The sequence below is a fragment of the Carcharodon carcharias genome, chromosome 25 (assembly GCF_017639515.1).
Source record: "Carcharodon carcharias isolate sCarCar2 chromosome 25, sCarCar2.pri, whole genome shotgun sequence".
Taxonomy (NCBI): Eukaryota; Metazoa; Chordata; class Chondrichthyes; order Lamniformes; family Lamnidae; genus Carcharodon; species Carcharodon carcharias.
Window position 1 is genome coordinate 15573952 of NC_054491.1, and position 14700 is coordinate 15588651.

Consider the following 14700-nt stretch of genomic DNA (forward strand, 5'->3'; position numbering starts at 1 on the left):
GAGGAAGCATTCTTGTGCCAAATGAGTTTCAAGTCCTAAGATAAAAGCAAAATACTGCGGATGCTGGAAATCTGAAACAAAAACAAAAATAGCTGGAAAAACTCAGCAGGTCTGACAGCAACTGTGGAGAGGAACACAGTTAACGTTTCGAGTCCATACGACTCTTCATTGAAGCTCCAAGTCCCTTTGGACTGTGATTCTCATGTGGTGTCGACCTTAATGGTAAACATCTCCAGGGGCTTCAGGGCATCTGAGTACTTTGAATTGACTCATTGTTAATTGAACATTTAGAGATTGCAGTTAAACTGTGAGTAACTAACAAACGGGAGTTTTGCACCTACCTCTAAACAAGAACAGCCCTTCTCTATCTGGACATGATTGGCAGTCAGAACTGGTAAGCTATCAGTCCCAGGCTGGTACCAGTGCTATAAATGCACTTTAATACCTGTAACTGTTGTGTTTTGAATAATTTTACTAACAATTTAAGAAAATGAACTCAGGTTATGCATTGCCTGAAACAGTTGGAACATGAAGCTAAGCTATCTATGCCCAAATTTCACGGTTCATCATCCCACTCAGGGGAACAACCCTGTCCTACTTCATTGTTAATATTTCAATTTTCTGCACCCTTCATTATTGCAGCCTTTCTGATTGAAATAATCTAGTTAGTGCCAAGTGGTTCCAAGCTATATATGTGCCAACCAGTACTGGTTTTCACACAATTCTTGACTCATCATTCTGTGCTGAATTGCAGGCAAAAGGACACAGTGCCAATCTACTAAATCACACAGGGCTAAGGCTGAGCACGTTCATAACCAGATACTGGAGCAATATATAGATCTGTTTGTATGAGTTTTTTTTTGTTAGAGTTACCTACCACCAAGCATAAATATAAATGTATTGCTATTAGACTTGAAAGGAAGCAACCTGTAAACATCAATTTAAAAAATTAAGTTTTTTCAATATTTAATATTAGTAATCTTGGAAAATGAATACGTTCATTGCAGCTTATATTTTAAAGCCTGCTGCATGAATTCTTTTTACATAATTCTTGTGACATTATCTATGGCTTGTACAACAGTTTAATTAAAAATGGCTATTGTTCAGAGCATTCTACTGTGCAGTGAGTATCCAATAAATAACGTGAATGACGTCCTGGTAATTTGAGATGGTTTGAACTGTTTAAGCTAAGACTTCCAAAGTTCTGAATAAGATTCATATTGGACTTGAAATGTTAATTATGTTTCTTTCTCCCCAGATGCTGCCAGAGCTGCTGAATTTTTCCGGCATTTTCTGTTTTGTTTCAGACATGTAGCATCGCAGTATTTTGTTTTTTATTGTAGGAAGAAGTGAAGTTTTAGGGAAAGAGGAATTGAGAAAGAAATATCTGAAAAATTAAATGGGACTGTTTTCCTTAGAGAAAAGAAGGCTGAGAGGAGACTTGATAGAGGTATTCAAGATCCTGAGGGGTATGGACAGGGTAAATAGTGAGAAACTGTTCCCACTCAAGGACATCAAGAACTAGAGGACACAGATTCAAAATAATTGGCAAAAGGAGTAAATGTGTTGTGAAGGAAAAGTTTTTCACCCAGAGGATGGTTGGAGCCTGGTACAAGCTTCCCGAAAGGGTGGTGGAAGCAGGTTTGATTGAGGTATTCAAAAAGGAATTGGATTGCTACCTGAAAAGAGAGAATGTGCAAAGCTACGGGGATAAGGCAGGGGAGTCAGGGGAATGGGACTAGGTGGAATGCTCTTTCAGAGAGCCAGGGCAGACTCGATGGGCCTAATGGCCTCCTTCTGCACTGTTATATTGTGAAAATGGAACTGTAAAGGTTTATTATCGGGATAAGATGGCAGAAGGGTATGTCAACTGCCCAGGGCCTGGGAACTTCTAAACAGCCTCCAATGAATTATGTCAGTAACTTGAAGGGACCTAACAATAAATTTCATTAATAATTTAATTCTATGTTTACCTTTGTTCATGAATTATATTGTTAATAATGAACCCTCTATTGCATAAATCATTCTAAACATAATGAGTATATCCATTCAATTCTCCAGCTATTAGAGGTTTGAGGGCCTGATACCATCATGAAGATACTTACGGTTACATTGATGCTCCTTGTGGTTAAAGGTAAAAAACAACAACTCTTCAAACTAACATGAAACACAATTAAAGCAAAACACTAATGTAGAAAAGTGAATATCACATCGATACATTAGATTGACAAACTTCCAGTTTGTAGATTCCATTGTCTGTGTAGCGCAGGGAGTTTTTGACACTAGAAATATGAATGTGCGCAGTGGAGTTTAGAACAACACCTATGTTCTACACCCCATGAGTGGCAGAATGCAAGCTTAGTTCTTCCAAACATGAGGGATGATTTTAGTGCTGGAATCAAACCTTTCTCCACGTTTTTCACTGTATGTCAGCATTCAGCAAACTCAGCACAGAATGATTCAGATGCAAAGTAAAGTTCCCCCCAATCTATACCTCATAGGGTTCACCATGATGAAGGCCATTTGTCCAAGAGAATGGAGCACATTTCCTTTCAGTTATCCATTGAGGTTATGACTTCAGTTGCATTGTTAAATGAGGTGAGTTCAATGGAAGTCTGTAAGAGGAACAGAAGTTCAACAAAAGCCCCTTCTCAGGCATCTCTTGTACAGCCAGCTTAAAATTGTCTTGGAACAATGATGGCACCTAACATGTGACCCAGTTAGACTGGAGGCGATTGGCCAGTTGATCTATTGCCACGCTAGTGATCCTCAGCTAGAGGGAGCAAGAGTTTCTTTCCTCATCGCTATCCATCACCTTCGGCTAGAAGGTGTGTTCATGGACATCAGGCAAAAAAGAAGGCAAAAGGCTTGTATTTAACAGTAATTTTTATGCTGACCAGATGCTCCAAAGTTCTTTACACCCAATGAAAAAATTTTTCTGATGTGTAGTCACTAATTGGGAAATACAGCCAATTTGCACTCAGCAAAGTCCAACAAACAGCAATGTGATAGGGACAAGATAATCTGTTTTTGTGATGCTGAATGAGGGTAAGTATTGGCCAGGCCACAGGGGAGAACTCCCATTTACTGCTCTTCAAAATGGTGCCCCAGGGAACTTTTACATCTACCTGGGAGTGCACGTGGGGCTTCCGTTTAAAATCTGATTTGAAAAGCAGCACCTCTGACAAGTCTGCATTCCCTCAGTATTGGACTGGAATGTCAACCTTGATTTTAAGGTCAAATCCTGGAGTGTGTTTTGAACCTGTGATCTTTGGTGAGAGTGCTGCCCACTAAATCACAGCTGACACCAGAACTTTGCCCCGGCTGTAGGCACCCATTAACGTGTTCTGCGGGGAAGATCAGGTCTTCAGGAGAGGAGACAGAGGAAAATACACATTTTAGTAATGGCATGCTACTCACTTAATATTTACAGTAATTATTCATAAAAAGCACTACTAAACATCCTTTTTTCCCCTTCTTTACTTGCTCAGGCACCGAGGGTGCTGTCATCCCCAAGAATGAATCTGAATCGAACAATCCCGTACATTGGCAGCAACTTTATTGGGACATATCTAACATAGGGAATGACTTAGCTAATATTGGTTTGGGCGCCTTGGCAGACACTGAGATTGGCAGATCAATTAGGTAAGTAGTCAGCTATCAATTATTAAAACTATCAAAGGAAACATCTTCAGGTAGCAGTTCTACCTCTCCCTTTACCTTTAAAATGTTCCTTAAAACCTATGTCTTTGACCAAGCTTTTGGTTGTAAGTCCTAACATCTTTTTCTGTGGCTTAGCATCAAATTTTGTTTGATTATGTTCCAGTAAAGCAGCTTGTGATGTTTTACTGATTTAATGCCAGTGAGTTGATACAAGTTGCCCTTCTTGTTGTAATAGTAATTTAAGTCAACTGGGGGATGTACACAAGAGAGCTGATTACCCAATCACGGGGTTTGCTAGGTAGGAGATCATGCGGGTACATTAGGAAAGCAAATGGTACATTGGCTTTCATCACAAGTGGATTTGAGTACAGGGGTAAAGGTGTCTTGCTGCAATTGTATAGAGCTTGGTGAGACAGCACCCTGAATACTGATTTGGTCTCTTTATCTAAGAAAGGATGAAGGGGCTTGTAATGAAGGGAGTGCAAAAGAGGTTCACCAGGATAATCCCTGGGATGGCAGGATTGTTTTATAAAGAGATTGAGGAAACCGGGCTTATATTCTTTAGAGATCCGAATAATGAGAAGTGATCTAATTGAAACCTACAAAATTCTTACAGGGCCTGATAGGGTAAATGTAGAGAGGATGCTGCTACTCTCCTCCCCTCTCTCCCCCCTCCCTTTCCCCTCTCTCCCCTCTCACTTTCCCCCCTGACTTTCCCCCCTCCCTCTACCCCTCCCTCCAACCCGTCTCCTCCCTCCTCCTCCCCAACGTCTCCTCCCTCCTCCTCCCCCTCTCCCCTCCCTCCTCCTCCCCCTCTCCCCTCCCTCCTCCTCCCCCTCCCCTCCCTCCTCCTCCCCCTCTCCCCTCTCCCCCTCCCCCTCTCCCCTCCCCCTCTCCCCCTCCCCCTTCTTCCCCCTCCCTTCTCCACCGCTCCCTTCTCCACCCCTCCCTTCTCCTCCCCTTCCCCCCGTTTCCCCCTCCCTTCCCCCCTCCCTCCCTCTCTTCCCCCCTCCCTCCCTCTCTTCCCCCCTCCCTCCCTCTCTTCCTCCCCTCCGTCCCTCTCTTCCCCCCTTCCCTCCCTCTCTTCCCCCCCTCCCTCCCTCTCTTTGCCCCCTCCCTCCCTCTCTTTGCCCCCTCCCTCCCTCTCTTTGCCCCCTCCCTCCCTCTCTTTGCCCCCTCCCTCCCTCTCTTTGCCCCCTTCCTTCCTCTCTTTCCCCACTCCTTCCCTCGCACTTCACCCTCCCTCCCTCCACCACCTTCACCCCCCTCCCCCTCCTCCCCCCTCTTCCCCCCTCCTTCTCTTCCCACTTCTCTCCCCCTGCCCCTTCTCTCCCCCTGCCCCTCCCCCTTCTCTCCCCCTTGCCCCCTTCTCTCCCCACCTCCCCATCTCTCCCCCCTCCCCCACTCCTCTCTCCCTCCCCCACTACTCTCTCCCTCCCCCACTTCCTCTCTCCCTCCCCCCTTCTCTCCCTCCCCCCTTCTCTCCCTCCCCTTCTCTCCCTCCCCCTCTCCCCCTCCCCCTTCTCTCCCTCCCCCCTTCTCACCCTCTCCCTTCTCTCCCTTCCCCCCTCTCCCTCCCCCCTTCTCTCCCTCCCCCCTTCTCTCCCTCCCCCCTTCTCTCCCTCCCCCCTTCTCTCCCTCCCCTCCTTCTCCTCTGCCCTCCCCACTTCACTTGTCTTCCCCTCCCTCCCTTCCTTCCCCCCTCCTCCTTCTCTCCCTCCCTTCCCATTTCTCTCCCCCTCCCCCCTACTCTCCCCCTTGCCCCCTTCTCTCCCCCTCCCCCTTCTTTCCCCACCTTCCCACCTCTCACCTTCCACCCATTCTTCCCCCTCCTTCCCATCCCTCCCACCCTTCTCTCCCCCTCCCATCACCCTTCTCTCCCCATCCCTCTCTCCTTCTCTCACCCTCTCTCCCTTCTCTCCCCCCTCTCCCTTCCTTCTCTCCTCCTCTCGCCCTCCCTACTCTCCACCACCTCCCTCCCTACTCTTCCCCTACCTTCCCCCTCATTTTTCCCTCTCCCTCCATCCTCCCCTCCCTCTCTCCCTTCCCCTTCTTCCCCCTTCCTCCCTGTCCCTCCCCTTCCCCTTCCCTGCTCCTCCCCTCCCTCCTCCTTGCCCTCCCTCTCCCTTCTCCTCCCCCCTCCCTCTCTCCCCCTCCCTCCCTCTCTTCCCCTCCGTCTCTCTTTCCCCTCCCTCACTCTTTCCCCTCCCTCCCTCACTCTTCCCCCTCCCTCACTCACTCTTCCCCGTCCCTCCCTCTCTTTCCCCCCTCCCTCCCTCCCTTTCCCCCCTCCCTCCCTCTCTTTCCCCCCTTCCTCCCTCTCTTTCCCCCCTCCCTTCCTCTCTTTCCCCCTTCTTTCCCTCGCACTTCACCCTCCCTCCCTCCAACCCCTTCACCCCCCTCCCCCTCCTCCCCCCTCTTCCCCCGTCCTTCTCTTCCTCCCACTTCTCTCCCCCTGCCCCTTCTCTCCCCCTGCCCCTTCTCTCCCCTCCCCCTTCTCTCCCCCTCCCCCGTCTCTCCCCCCTTGCCCCCTTCTCTCCCCACCTCCCTATCTCTCCCCCCCCAACTCCTCTCTCCCTCCCCCACTACTCTCTCCCTCCCCCACTTCCTCTCTCCCTCCCCCCCTTCTCTCCCTCCCCTCCTTCTCTTCCGCCCTCCCCAATTCACTTCTCTTCCCCTCCCTCCCTTCCTTCCCCCCTCCTCCTTCTCTCCCTCCCTTCCCACTTCTCTCCCCCTCCCTCCTTCTCTCCCCCTCCCTCCTTCTCTCCCCCTCCCCCCTTCTCTCCCCCTCCCCCTTCTCTCCACCTCCCCCCTTCTCTCCCCTCCTGCCTTCTCTCTCCCCTTGCCCCCTTCTCTCCCCCCTCCCCCTTCTTTCCCCACCTCCCCATCTCTCATCTCCTCCCCCATTCCTCTCACCCTCCCCCACTCCTCTCACCCTCCCCCACTCATCTCCCCCTCCCCCACTCATCTACCCCTCCCCCTTCTCTCCACCTCCCCCCTTCTCTCCCGCTCTCCCTCCCCCCTTCTCTCCTGCTCTCCCTCCCATCTTCTCTCCCCCTCCCCCTCCCTTCCCCTTCTCTCCCCCTCCCTCTTCTCTGCCCCTCCCATCCCCTTCTCTCCCCCTCACCATTTTCTCCCCCTCCCCCTTCCCCCAATCCCCCTTCCTTCTCCTCCCCCTCCTTCCCCACTGCTTACCCCATCCCTCCCCATTCTCTCCCTCTCCCCTCCCCCTCACTCAGTCCCTCTTCCCCTCCCTCCCTCTTCCCCTCCCTCCTCCCCCCTTCCCCCTCCCTCCCTCTTTCCCACTTCCTCCCTTTCTCCCTCCATCCCTCCCTCTTCCCCCTCCCTCCCTCCCTCCTTCTTCCCCCTCCCTCCCTCCCTGTTCCCCCTCCCTCCCCCAACCCCTCTCCCCTCCCTCCTCCCCCTCCCCAACCCCCCCTCCCTCCTCCCTCACCCTCCCTCTTCTCTCCTCCCTTTCTCTCCCCCTGCATCCCTCACCCTTCTCTCCCCCTTCTCTCCCCCTTCTTCCCCTTCTCTCCCCCTCCCTCACACTCCCTCTTCCCCCTCCCTCTTCCCCCAACCTCTTCACCCCTTCCCCTCCCTCCCTTCCACTCCCTCCCTCTTCACCCCATTCCCCCTCCATCTTCACCCCTTCCCCCTCCCTCTTCATTCCCTTCCTCCTCCCCCTTTCCCCCTTCCCCCTCCCTCTTTCCACCCTTTCCGTCTCCCTCTTTCCACCTTCACCCTCCTTCTTCCCCCCTCCCTCCCTCCCTTTCCCTCCCACCCCCTCTCACCTTCCACCCATTCTTACCCCTCCTTCCCATCCCTCCCACCCTTCCCTCCCCCTCCCCCCACCATTCTCTCCACATCCTTCCCTCCCTTCTTCTCTCCCCCTCCCTCCCTTCTCTCCCCCTCTCCCTTCCTTCTCTCCCCCTAACTTTCCCCTCATTTTTCCCTCTCCCTCCATCCTCCCCCTTCTCTCTCCCTCCCCATCCCTCCCCTCTTCCATCCCCCACCTCTTCTCTCCCCCTCCCCCCTTCTCTCCCCCCCTCCCTCGCTTCTATCCCTCTCCTTCCCTTCTCTCCCTCTCCCTCCGTCCCTTCTCTCCCCTCCCTTCTCTCCCCCACTTCTCTCCCCCTTTTCTCTCTTTCCCCCCCCCTCTCCCCCCTTCTCCCTCCTCTCCCTCCCCCTCCTCCTCTCTCCCCTCCTCCTCTCCCCCTTCCTCTCTCTCCCCCCTCTCTCTCCCCCCTCTCTCTCCCCCTCCCTCTCTCTCCCCTTTTTCCCCTCCGCTCACCCTCCTTTCCCCCTTCCTCTCTCCCCACCCTCCTCAAATGACATTAGGGGATATGGGGATAGTGGAAAGTGGCGTTAAGGTAGATGATCAGCCATGCTCTGGCAGAGCAGGCTCAGTGGCCTGAATACTTCTGTTCCTATGTTCCATGCAGTCCCTGATTTTCCATTCTTTTATCTGCATGGGGCTGCACTGTTTCCTGACTAGGGTCCCTGACGTTGCTAGGAAACCCGATCAAGAATCATCCCTAAAGCCTGGTCACAATGTGCTCCATCACACTATTCCTCTTAAAGTATTTAGCAACAGGAAAACCCCATTAACACCAATGTGTCCACTCCTGTTCCATCCCTGACCTCATTCTATCTTTCAGCTTGCTCTCAGATAGAAAACTCCTTTCACTTTTCAATAGCTTTCAGTAATAGCATAATCACTTTCCAAATTAAACTGCTCTCCCTGAGTTCCCTCTTCTTTCTAATTTTGATATTCTATCCCTTAGAATTTGATTTCCTTCACCATAATGAACAAATTTGCCCGATACAAATTTGGCAATTCCCATCCTAATCATAAAAGCAAAATACTGCGGATGCTGGAAATCTGAAACCAAAACAAAAATAGCTGGTGCTGTTCCTCCAGTTTGCGTTGAGCTTCACTGGAACATTGCAGCAGGCCAAGGACAGACATGTGGGCATGAGAGCAGGGTGGTGTGTTGAAATGGCAAGCGACAGGGAGGTCTGGGTCATGCTTGTGGACAGACCGAAGGTGTTCTGCAAAGCGGTCACCCAGTCTGTTTGGTCTCTCCAATGTAGAGGAAACCACATTGGGAGCAGTGAACGCAGTAGAACAAATTGAGGGAAGTGCAAGTGAAGTGCTGGATCCTAATCATGTTAACTTTAAAGTAGTTACCTTAAAGTCAAGGATAGAAGTGCAGCTTAACTTTGCTTATAGCAACCCTCTAACAATCAGAATTATCTTTGTTGCTTATTTCACTGCCTTCTCAAGAACAATAATATCCTACCAGTTTCTCTCAAACGTAGATATCAATAGGTTATTATTATTCCGCATTTTCTGCTATTTTGACGGTTGCAACCATTAGCTGAGAAATTTGGCTCCATGTCCTTGGAACCTTTCCAACTGGTCGGGCTATGAGGTCAACCGGTCATTCCCGCTGAACTGATGCATCTATTCCAAACTTGGGGTGCACAGATCCACAGAAATACATTCTCTACTCACTCACCAAGCAACGTGTTCAACTGTAAGAGGAAGTCCCCACCACTGGCGTTATCTAAAAGGCCAATCATCCAGCTTGCAATTAAGCTGATTTCGAGCAAGTTAAATCATCACAACATAGATAAAAACAAAAAAAACTGCGGATGCTGGAAATCCAAAACAAAAACAGAATTACCTGGAAAAACTCAGTAGATCTGGCAGCATCGGCGGAGAAGAAAAGAGTTGACATTTTGAGTCCTCATGACCCTTCGACAGAACTTGAGTTTGAGTCCAAGAAAGAGTTGAAATATAAGCTGGTTTAAGGTGTGGGACGGTGGGGGGGTGGTGGCGGAGAGAGAGAGAGAGAGAAGTGGAGGGGGTTGGTGTGGTTGTAGGGACAAACAAGCAGTGATAGAAGCAGATCATCAAAAGATGTCACCAACAATAGAACAAAAGAACACAGGTGTTAAAGTTGGTGATATTATCTAAACGAATGTGCTAATTAAGATTGGATAGTAGGGCACTCAAGGTATAGCTCTAGTGGGGGTGGGGAGAGCATAAAAGATTTAAAAATATTTAAAAATAATGGAAATAGGTGGGAAAAGAAAAATCTATATAATTTATTGGAAAAAAACAAAAGGAAGGGGGAAACAGAAAGGGGGTGGGGATGGGGGAGGGAGCTCAAGACCTAAAGTTGTTGAATTCAATATTCAGTCCGGAAGGCTGTAAAGTGCCTAGTCGGAAGATGAGGTATTGTTCCTCCAGTTTGCGTTGGGCTTCACTGGAACAATGCAGCAAGCCAAGGACAGACATGTGGGCAAGAGAGCAGGGTGGAGTGTTGAAATGGCAAGCGACAGGGAGGTTTTGGTCATTCTTGCGGACAGACCGCAGGTGTTCTGCAAAGCGGTCGCCCAGTTGGTCTCTCCAATGTAGAGGAGACCACATTGGGAGCAACGAATGCAGTAGACAAAGTTGGGGGAAATGCAAGTGAAATGCTGCTTCACTTGAAAGGAGTGTTTGGGCCCTTGGACGGTGAGGAGAGAGGAAGTGAAGGGGCAGGTGTTGTATCTTTTGCGTGGGCATGGGGTGGTGCCATAGGAGGGGGTTGAGGAGTAGGGGGTGATGGAGGAGTGGACCAGGGTGTCCCGGAGGGAGCGATCCCTACGGAATGCCGATAGGGGGGGGGTGAAGGGAAGATGTGTTTGGTGGTGGCATCATGCTGGAGTTGGCGGAAATTGTGGAGGATGATCCTTTGAATGCGGAGGCTGGTGGGGTGATAAGTGAGGACAAGGGGGACCCTATCATGTTTCTGGGAGGGAGGAGAAGGCGTGAGGGCGGATGCGCGGGAGATGGGCCGCACACGGTTGAGGGCCCTGTCAATGATCATGGGTGGAAAACCTCGGTTAAGGAAGAAGGAGGACATGTCAGAGGAACTGTTTTTGAAGGTAGCATCATCGGAACAGATGCGACGGCGGCGAAGGAACTGAGAGAATGGGATGGAGTCCTTACAGGTAGCGGGGTGTGAGGAGCTGTAGTCGAGGTAGCTGTGGGAGTCGGTGGGTTTGTAATGGATATTGGTGGACAGTCTATCACCAGAGATTGAGACAGCGAGGTCAAGGAAGGGAAGGGAAGTGTCAGAGATGGACCATGTGAAAATGATGGAGGGGTGGAGATTGGAAGCAAAATTAATAAATTTTTCCAAGTCCCGACGAGAGCATGAAGCATGAATTCAACAACTTTAGGTCTTGAGCTCCCTCCCCCATCCCCACCCCCTTTCTGTTTCCCCCTTCCTTTTGTTTTTTTCCAATAAATTATATAGATTTTTCTTTTCCCACCTATTTCCATTATTTTTAAATATTTTAAATCTTTTATGCTCTCCCCACCCCCACTAGAGCTATACCTTGAGTGTCCTACTATCCATTCTTAATTAGCACATTCGTTTAGATAATATCACCAACTTTAACACCTATGTGTTCTTTTGTTCTATTGTTGGTGACATCTTTTGATGATCTGCTTCTATCACTGCTTGTTTGTCCCTACAACCCACCAACCCCCTCCACTTCTCTCTCTCTCTCTCTCTCTGTACCCGGCCCCCCCCCCACACACCTTAAACCAGCTTATATTTCAACTCTTTCTTGGACTCGAACTCAAGTTCTGTCGAAGGGTCATGAGGACTCGAAACGTCAACTCTTTTCTTCTCCGCCGATGATGCCAGACCTGCTGAGTTTTTCCCGGTAATTCTTTTTTTGTTTTGTAAGTGATTACAACATGTGTGCAAGCACTGTGGAGTGTTTTTTTTCCAGATTGGGGTGAGTTTCTGGTTGTGGTGAGGAAGGTTTCTGTATCTTCACAGGCAGGGCAGAGGTTTGAGTGAACTGGCCACCAAAGTCTCCAGAAAGTATGGGGACTGCGGTTGTGAGACTCCTGGGTCTGAAACAGGGAGATGGAGCAGAGGCTGTGGATACAGGAAGGTCTACCTGATATCCTCCGCCAAGTTTGAGCCAGAATCCTCCAAGCTCCTTCACAGTGATCCAAACCTACCAATGCTGCGTCTCATTGTGTATCCTCATCAGTGTTCTTTTGTATGCCACCATCAAAGTCATCATCTTAGTCCCCCTGTAGGAGGACTGAGGTGTGATCTCTGCCTCTGGTGAGCTGGACCCTGAACTACGCTTTCGCCCACAATGTTCTCAGCCCTTTTGTGCCCGTTTTCTCACTGCATGCCTCTAAGGTTCACATAGTGCGGGTGTCTGTTCTTGTAGTTGAGAATGCCAGGCAGGGCCCTTCATCAGTAGTGTGCTGTTGCTCACTCTCATTTTCCTTTGGCTGCAATGGCTGAAAGCACGAAACTCAGAAGGGGGTGGTTGGGTGAGGGAAGAGGGTGGGTTAGAAAGCAAAGAGACCTATGGTCACATCATCTGAAGCTTGCTCATTATGCCAGAAAGCAGGACGAGGGTTAGCTAGATGTTGAGAAAGGGCATAAAGCAAGAAGATAGCATCATCTCCAATGTTCTCAGTGAAACTGGATACCATGGGCTCTGCAGCTAGTCCCATGATGTGGAGCACCCTCATCTCCATAGGGCTCAGGAGATGCAGGCAACCTTGTTTCCCACCAGTTCAGCTCTGCCCCTTGTGGTTATGGGCACCTTGCCCTGCAAGGGAGCAGGAAGAATGTCAGTGATTCTGTTACACTGTGCTTGGGTAATATACTGCCACAGCTGAATAGCTGCAGGCATGTCAAAGCAGTGGGTGCTGGGTGTGAGGCTGGCATCATTGGAATGTGTGTGAGGGTGAGGTGGAATGTCTGTATGTTAGGTCTGAGTCCTGAATGCTAGGGGCTGCTGATGGGTGAGTGATGGGGCTGTGAAACATTGGACAGTGTAGGAGGTTGGTGATGTAATGGGTAGGTGATGTCCTTTGAAGGTGCATTCACTGACTTTAACCATCCATGTGAGTTTAGGGAACCTCTTGCGACACTGCTGATAGGCTCTTGCAGCAAAGCTCTGGGTATTTACCTCCTACTCCCATTCCCATCTGAGGATTTGCCTTAAGGCCCGCCTGCTCCTTTACAGAAACATCATCTCTTCTCCCTTCAACTTCTTCCACTAAGACCTTCAGCATCGCATTGTGACCCTAGGAGCCCTCTCTCTTCTCTGGTGCTCCATGTGTGCAGCTCCTACTTGCAGCCAGTGTTGGTACAGGCAGCTAACAGCAGCTCACAGCTCCTCTTTCAAAGAGGTCAGACTGCCTTTAAGAGGAGCAGATTGGCTGCACCATCTGCTGAGTGCTCAGGGAAGCACAGCAAGAGCTCAGCTTGGACTAATCAGGTCAATGAGGAGGCAGTGCCAAGTTTACATGCTGCCTGTCTCAACTTCAAACAGAGGGCAGGGTGGGTGCAGTGCAGATCTGGAATTGCTACCGCGTGTCCAAAATCGGATACAGGACTATTTTTAGCTTTGTGTATCCTCTTGTGTACTTGCGCCAAGGAAGGTGAAGAAATAGAGCAATGTTTGAAAAACAGATTGAATAAACAGTGAGATTACTGTATTTAAGTAAAGGTTTGCTTCACATGTGAGGGAGAATGGAATAGAGGGATATGGGGCAGGGAGGATCCTCATGTGGAGTATAAACATTAACATGTTGGTCTTTTTGACCTATTTCTATGTTGTAGCTTTTACGTAAGATTATGTAAAACATGAAAACTTTGGTGTATCCTTTTCTCTCCAACAAGGGCAAACCTAACCAATATCGAAAAACTTCTCAATGGCTTGATTGAAAGTTCAGTAAGCCGAGTATCTTCATTTGGAAAAGGGCTTTCGTGGAATGGGGCCTCCATCACTCACCTTGTTATAAATGAGACCGCTTTGATCCACAAAAAGCTGATGCGCACTGGTGAACAGCTACAGGAAGCAATTGGCAACAAAACAATTGCAGACGTTCACAAGAAACTGGAGAAGTTTCACAAAGACCTCCGACACTATGGTCTAAACCAGACCCAAATAACTAAAAGTGTGGATAAGGTATACCACGGTGTCACCCACCTATTGGAAGAGAACCGCAACAACACCAATCCTTACACTAGAAACATGATTAAACAAGTTCAAGGAGTGAGGGATTACTTTACAAGTGTGGCTGAAATGCTGAAGGAGGGATTAAACATATTAGTGAAACTGAGTGCAGGATCAACCACTGCATGATGGGTTCTGACAACAATAAGGTTAATTAGGGACAGGGAATAAACTAAACTTCAAACCAATCACAATGTAACCCGTCCCCGTTCTATCCTGGTATTCGTAATTAATATAAACGTGTTCTAGTTGCTGTGCCAAAAATTGGGATGCGTTAAACGATTATTTTAATTTTTTTAAACCAACAATACATTTCCATGAATGAATGGTTCCACTTCCTGGGAACCCTTGGATGTGTGTTAAGTCTGTGAGATCATAACAAAGACCATCCACTCAGCCAATCGGATGATCCCATGCCATTTCCTCAATAAAATTGTTAGAACAATGTGAATCTTGAACAAATTCACATTGGTAGACACATTCTTAATAACTAATAATATTAAAGCAGGTTTTTGGCTGCCATTGGATCTTGTCCACAATTGGAGAATCAATTACAAGCAGCCCGGACTTTTAAGTTCTGGTATTATGTCACATTCTGGAAATTAAATGGCTAAAGAGAGGGTTCTTGAACTGGTCTAAGAGAGAAATTAGGCAGTTCACTATGTTCAGAAAATGGCATCATGTTTGGGAGTCACTGGAGAAGACTTCAGCATTGTTGCAGTGAAAATATTTGGCAATACATCAAGAGGCAGACAAAGATGAACGTGAAGGAGGAGATGATGGAGAGGGTGGGGGAAAGATCCTGGCTCTTTGAACTTTTTTGTAGAGAGATCGTAAAATATGGCATGCTCTAGCTGCAAAGGCACAGAGGGAAATAAGTTAAGATATTAGTGTTTATAGCCTAGTCTTACAGAGCAGATAATATAAAAAGAGAGACAGTCAGACAGGCATCTTACAGTTGAGTCCTTTCAA

The 14700-nt window shown here is 48.8% G+C and overlaps 1 protein-coding gene across 1 annotated transcript; it reads left to right on the forward strand.

Annotated features, from left to right (window-relative positions):
• The first annotated feature begins 287 nt into the window (after positions 1–287).
• Positions 288–13857, forward strand: LOC121269564. The gene is made up of 4 exons (XM_041174263.1): positions 288–394; positions 2062–2134; positions 3492–3645; positions 13392–13857. The coding sequence occupies exons 2-4, from the start codon at positions 2092–2094 to the stop codon at positions 13855–13857; spliced, it is 663 nt and encodes a 220-aa protein (XP_041030197.1). The 5' UTR covers positions 288–394; positions 2062–2091.
• Positions 13858–14700: the final 843 nt, after the last annotated feature.

Bases quoted from the DNA above. Each gene is read 5' to 3' on its own strand.
- LOC121269564 (XM_041174263.1), top strand. From the start codon at position 2,092: ATGAAGATACTTACGGTTACATTGATGCTCCTTGTGGTTAAAG. The intron at 2,135-3,491 runs GTAAAAAACAAC...TTACTTGCTCAG, and splicing joins GATGCTCCTTGTGGTTAAAG to GCACCGAGGGTGCTGTCATC. The intron at 3,646-13,391 runs GTAAGTAGTCAG...CTCTCCAACAAG, and splicing joins GAGATTGGCAGATCAATTAG to GGCAAACCTAACCAATATCG.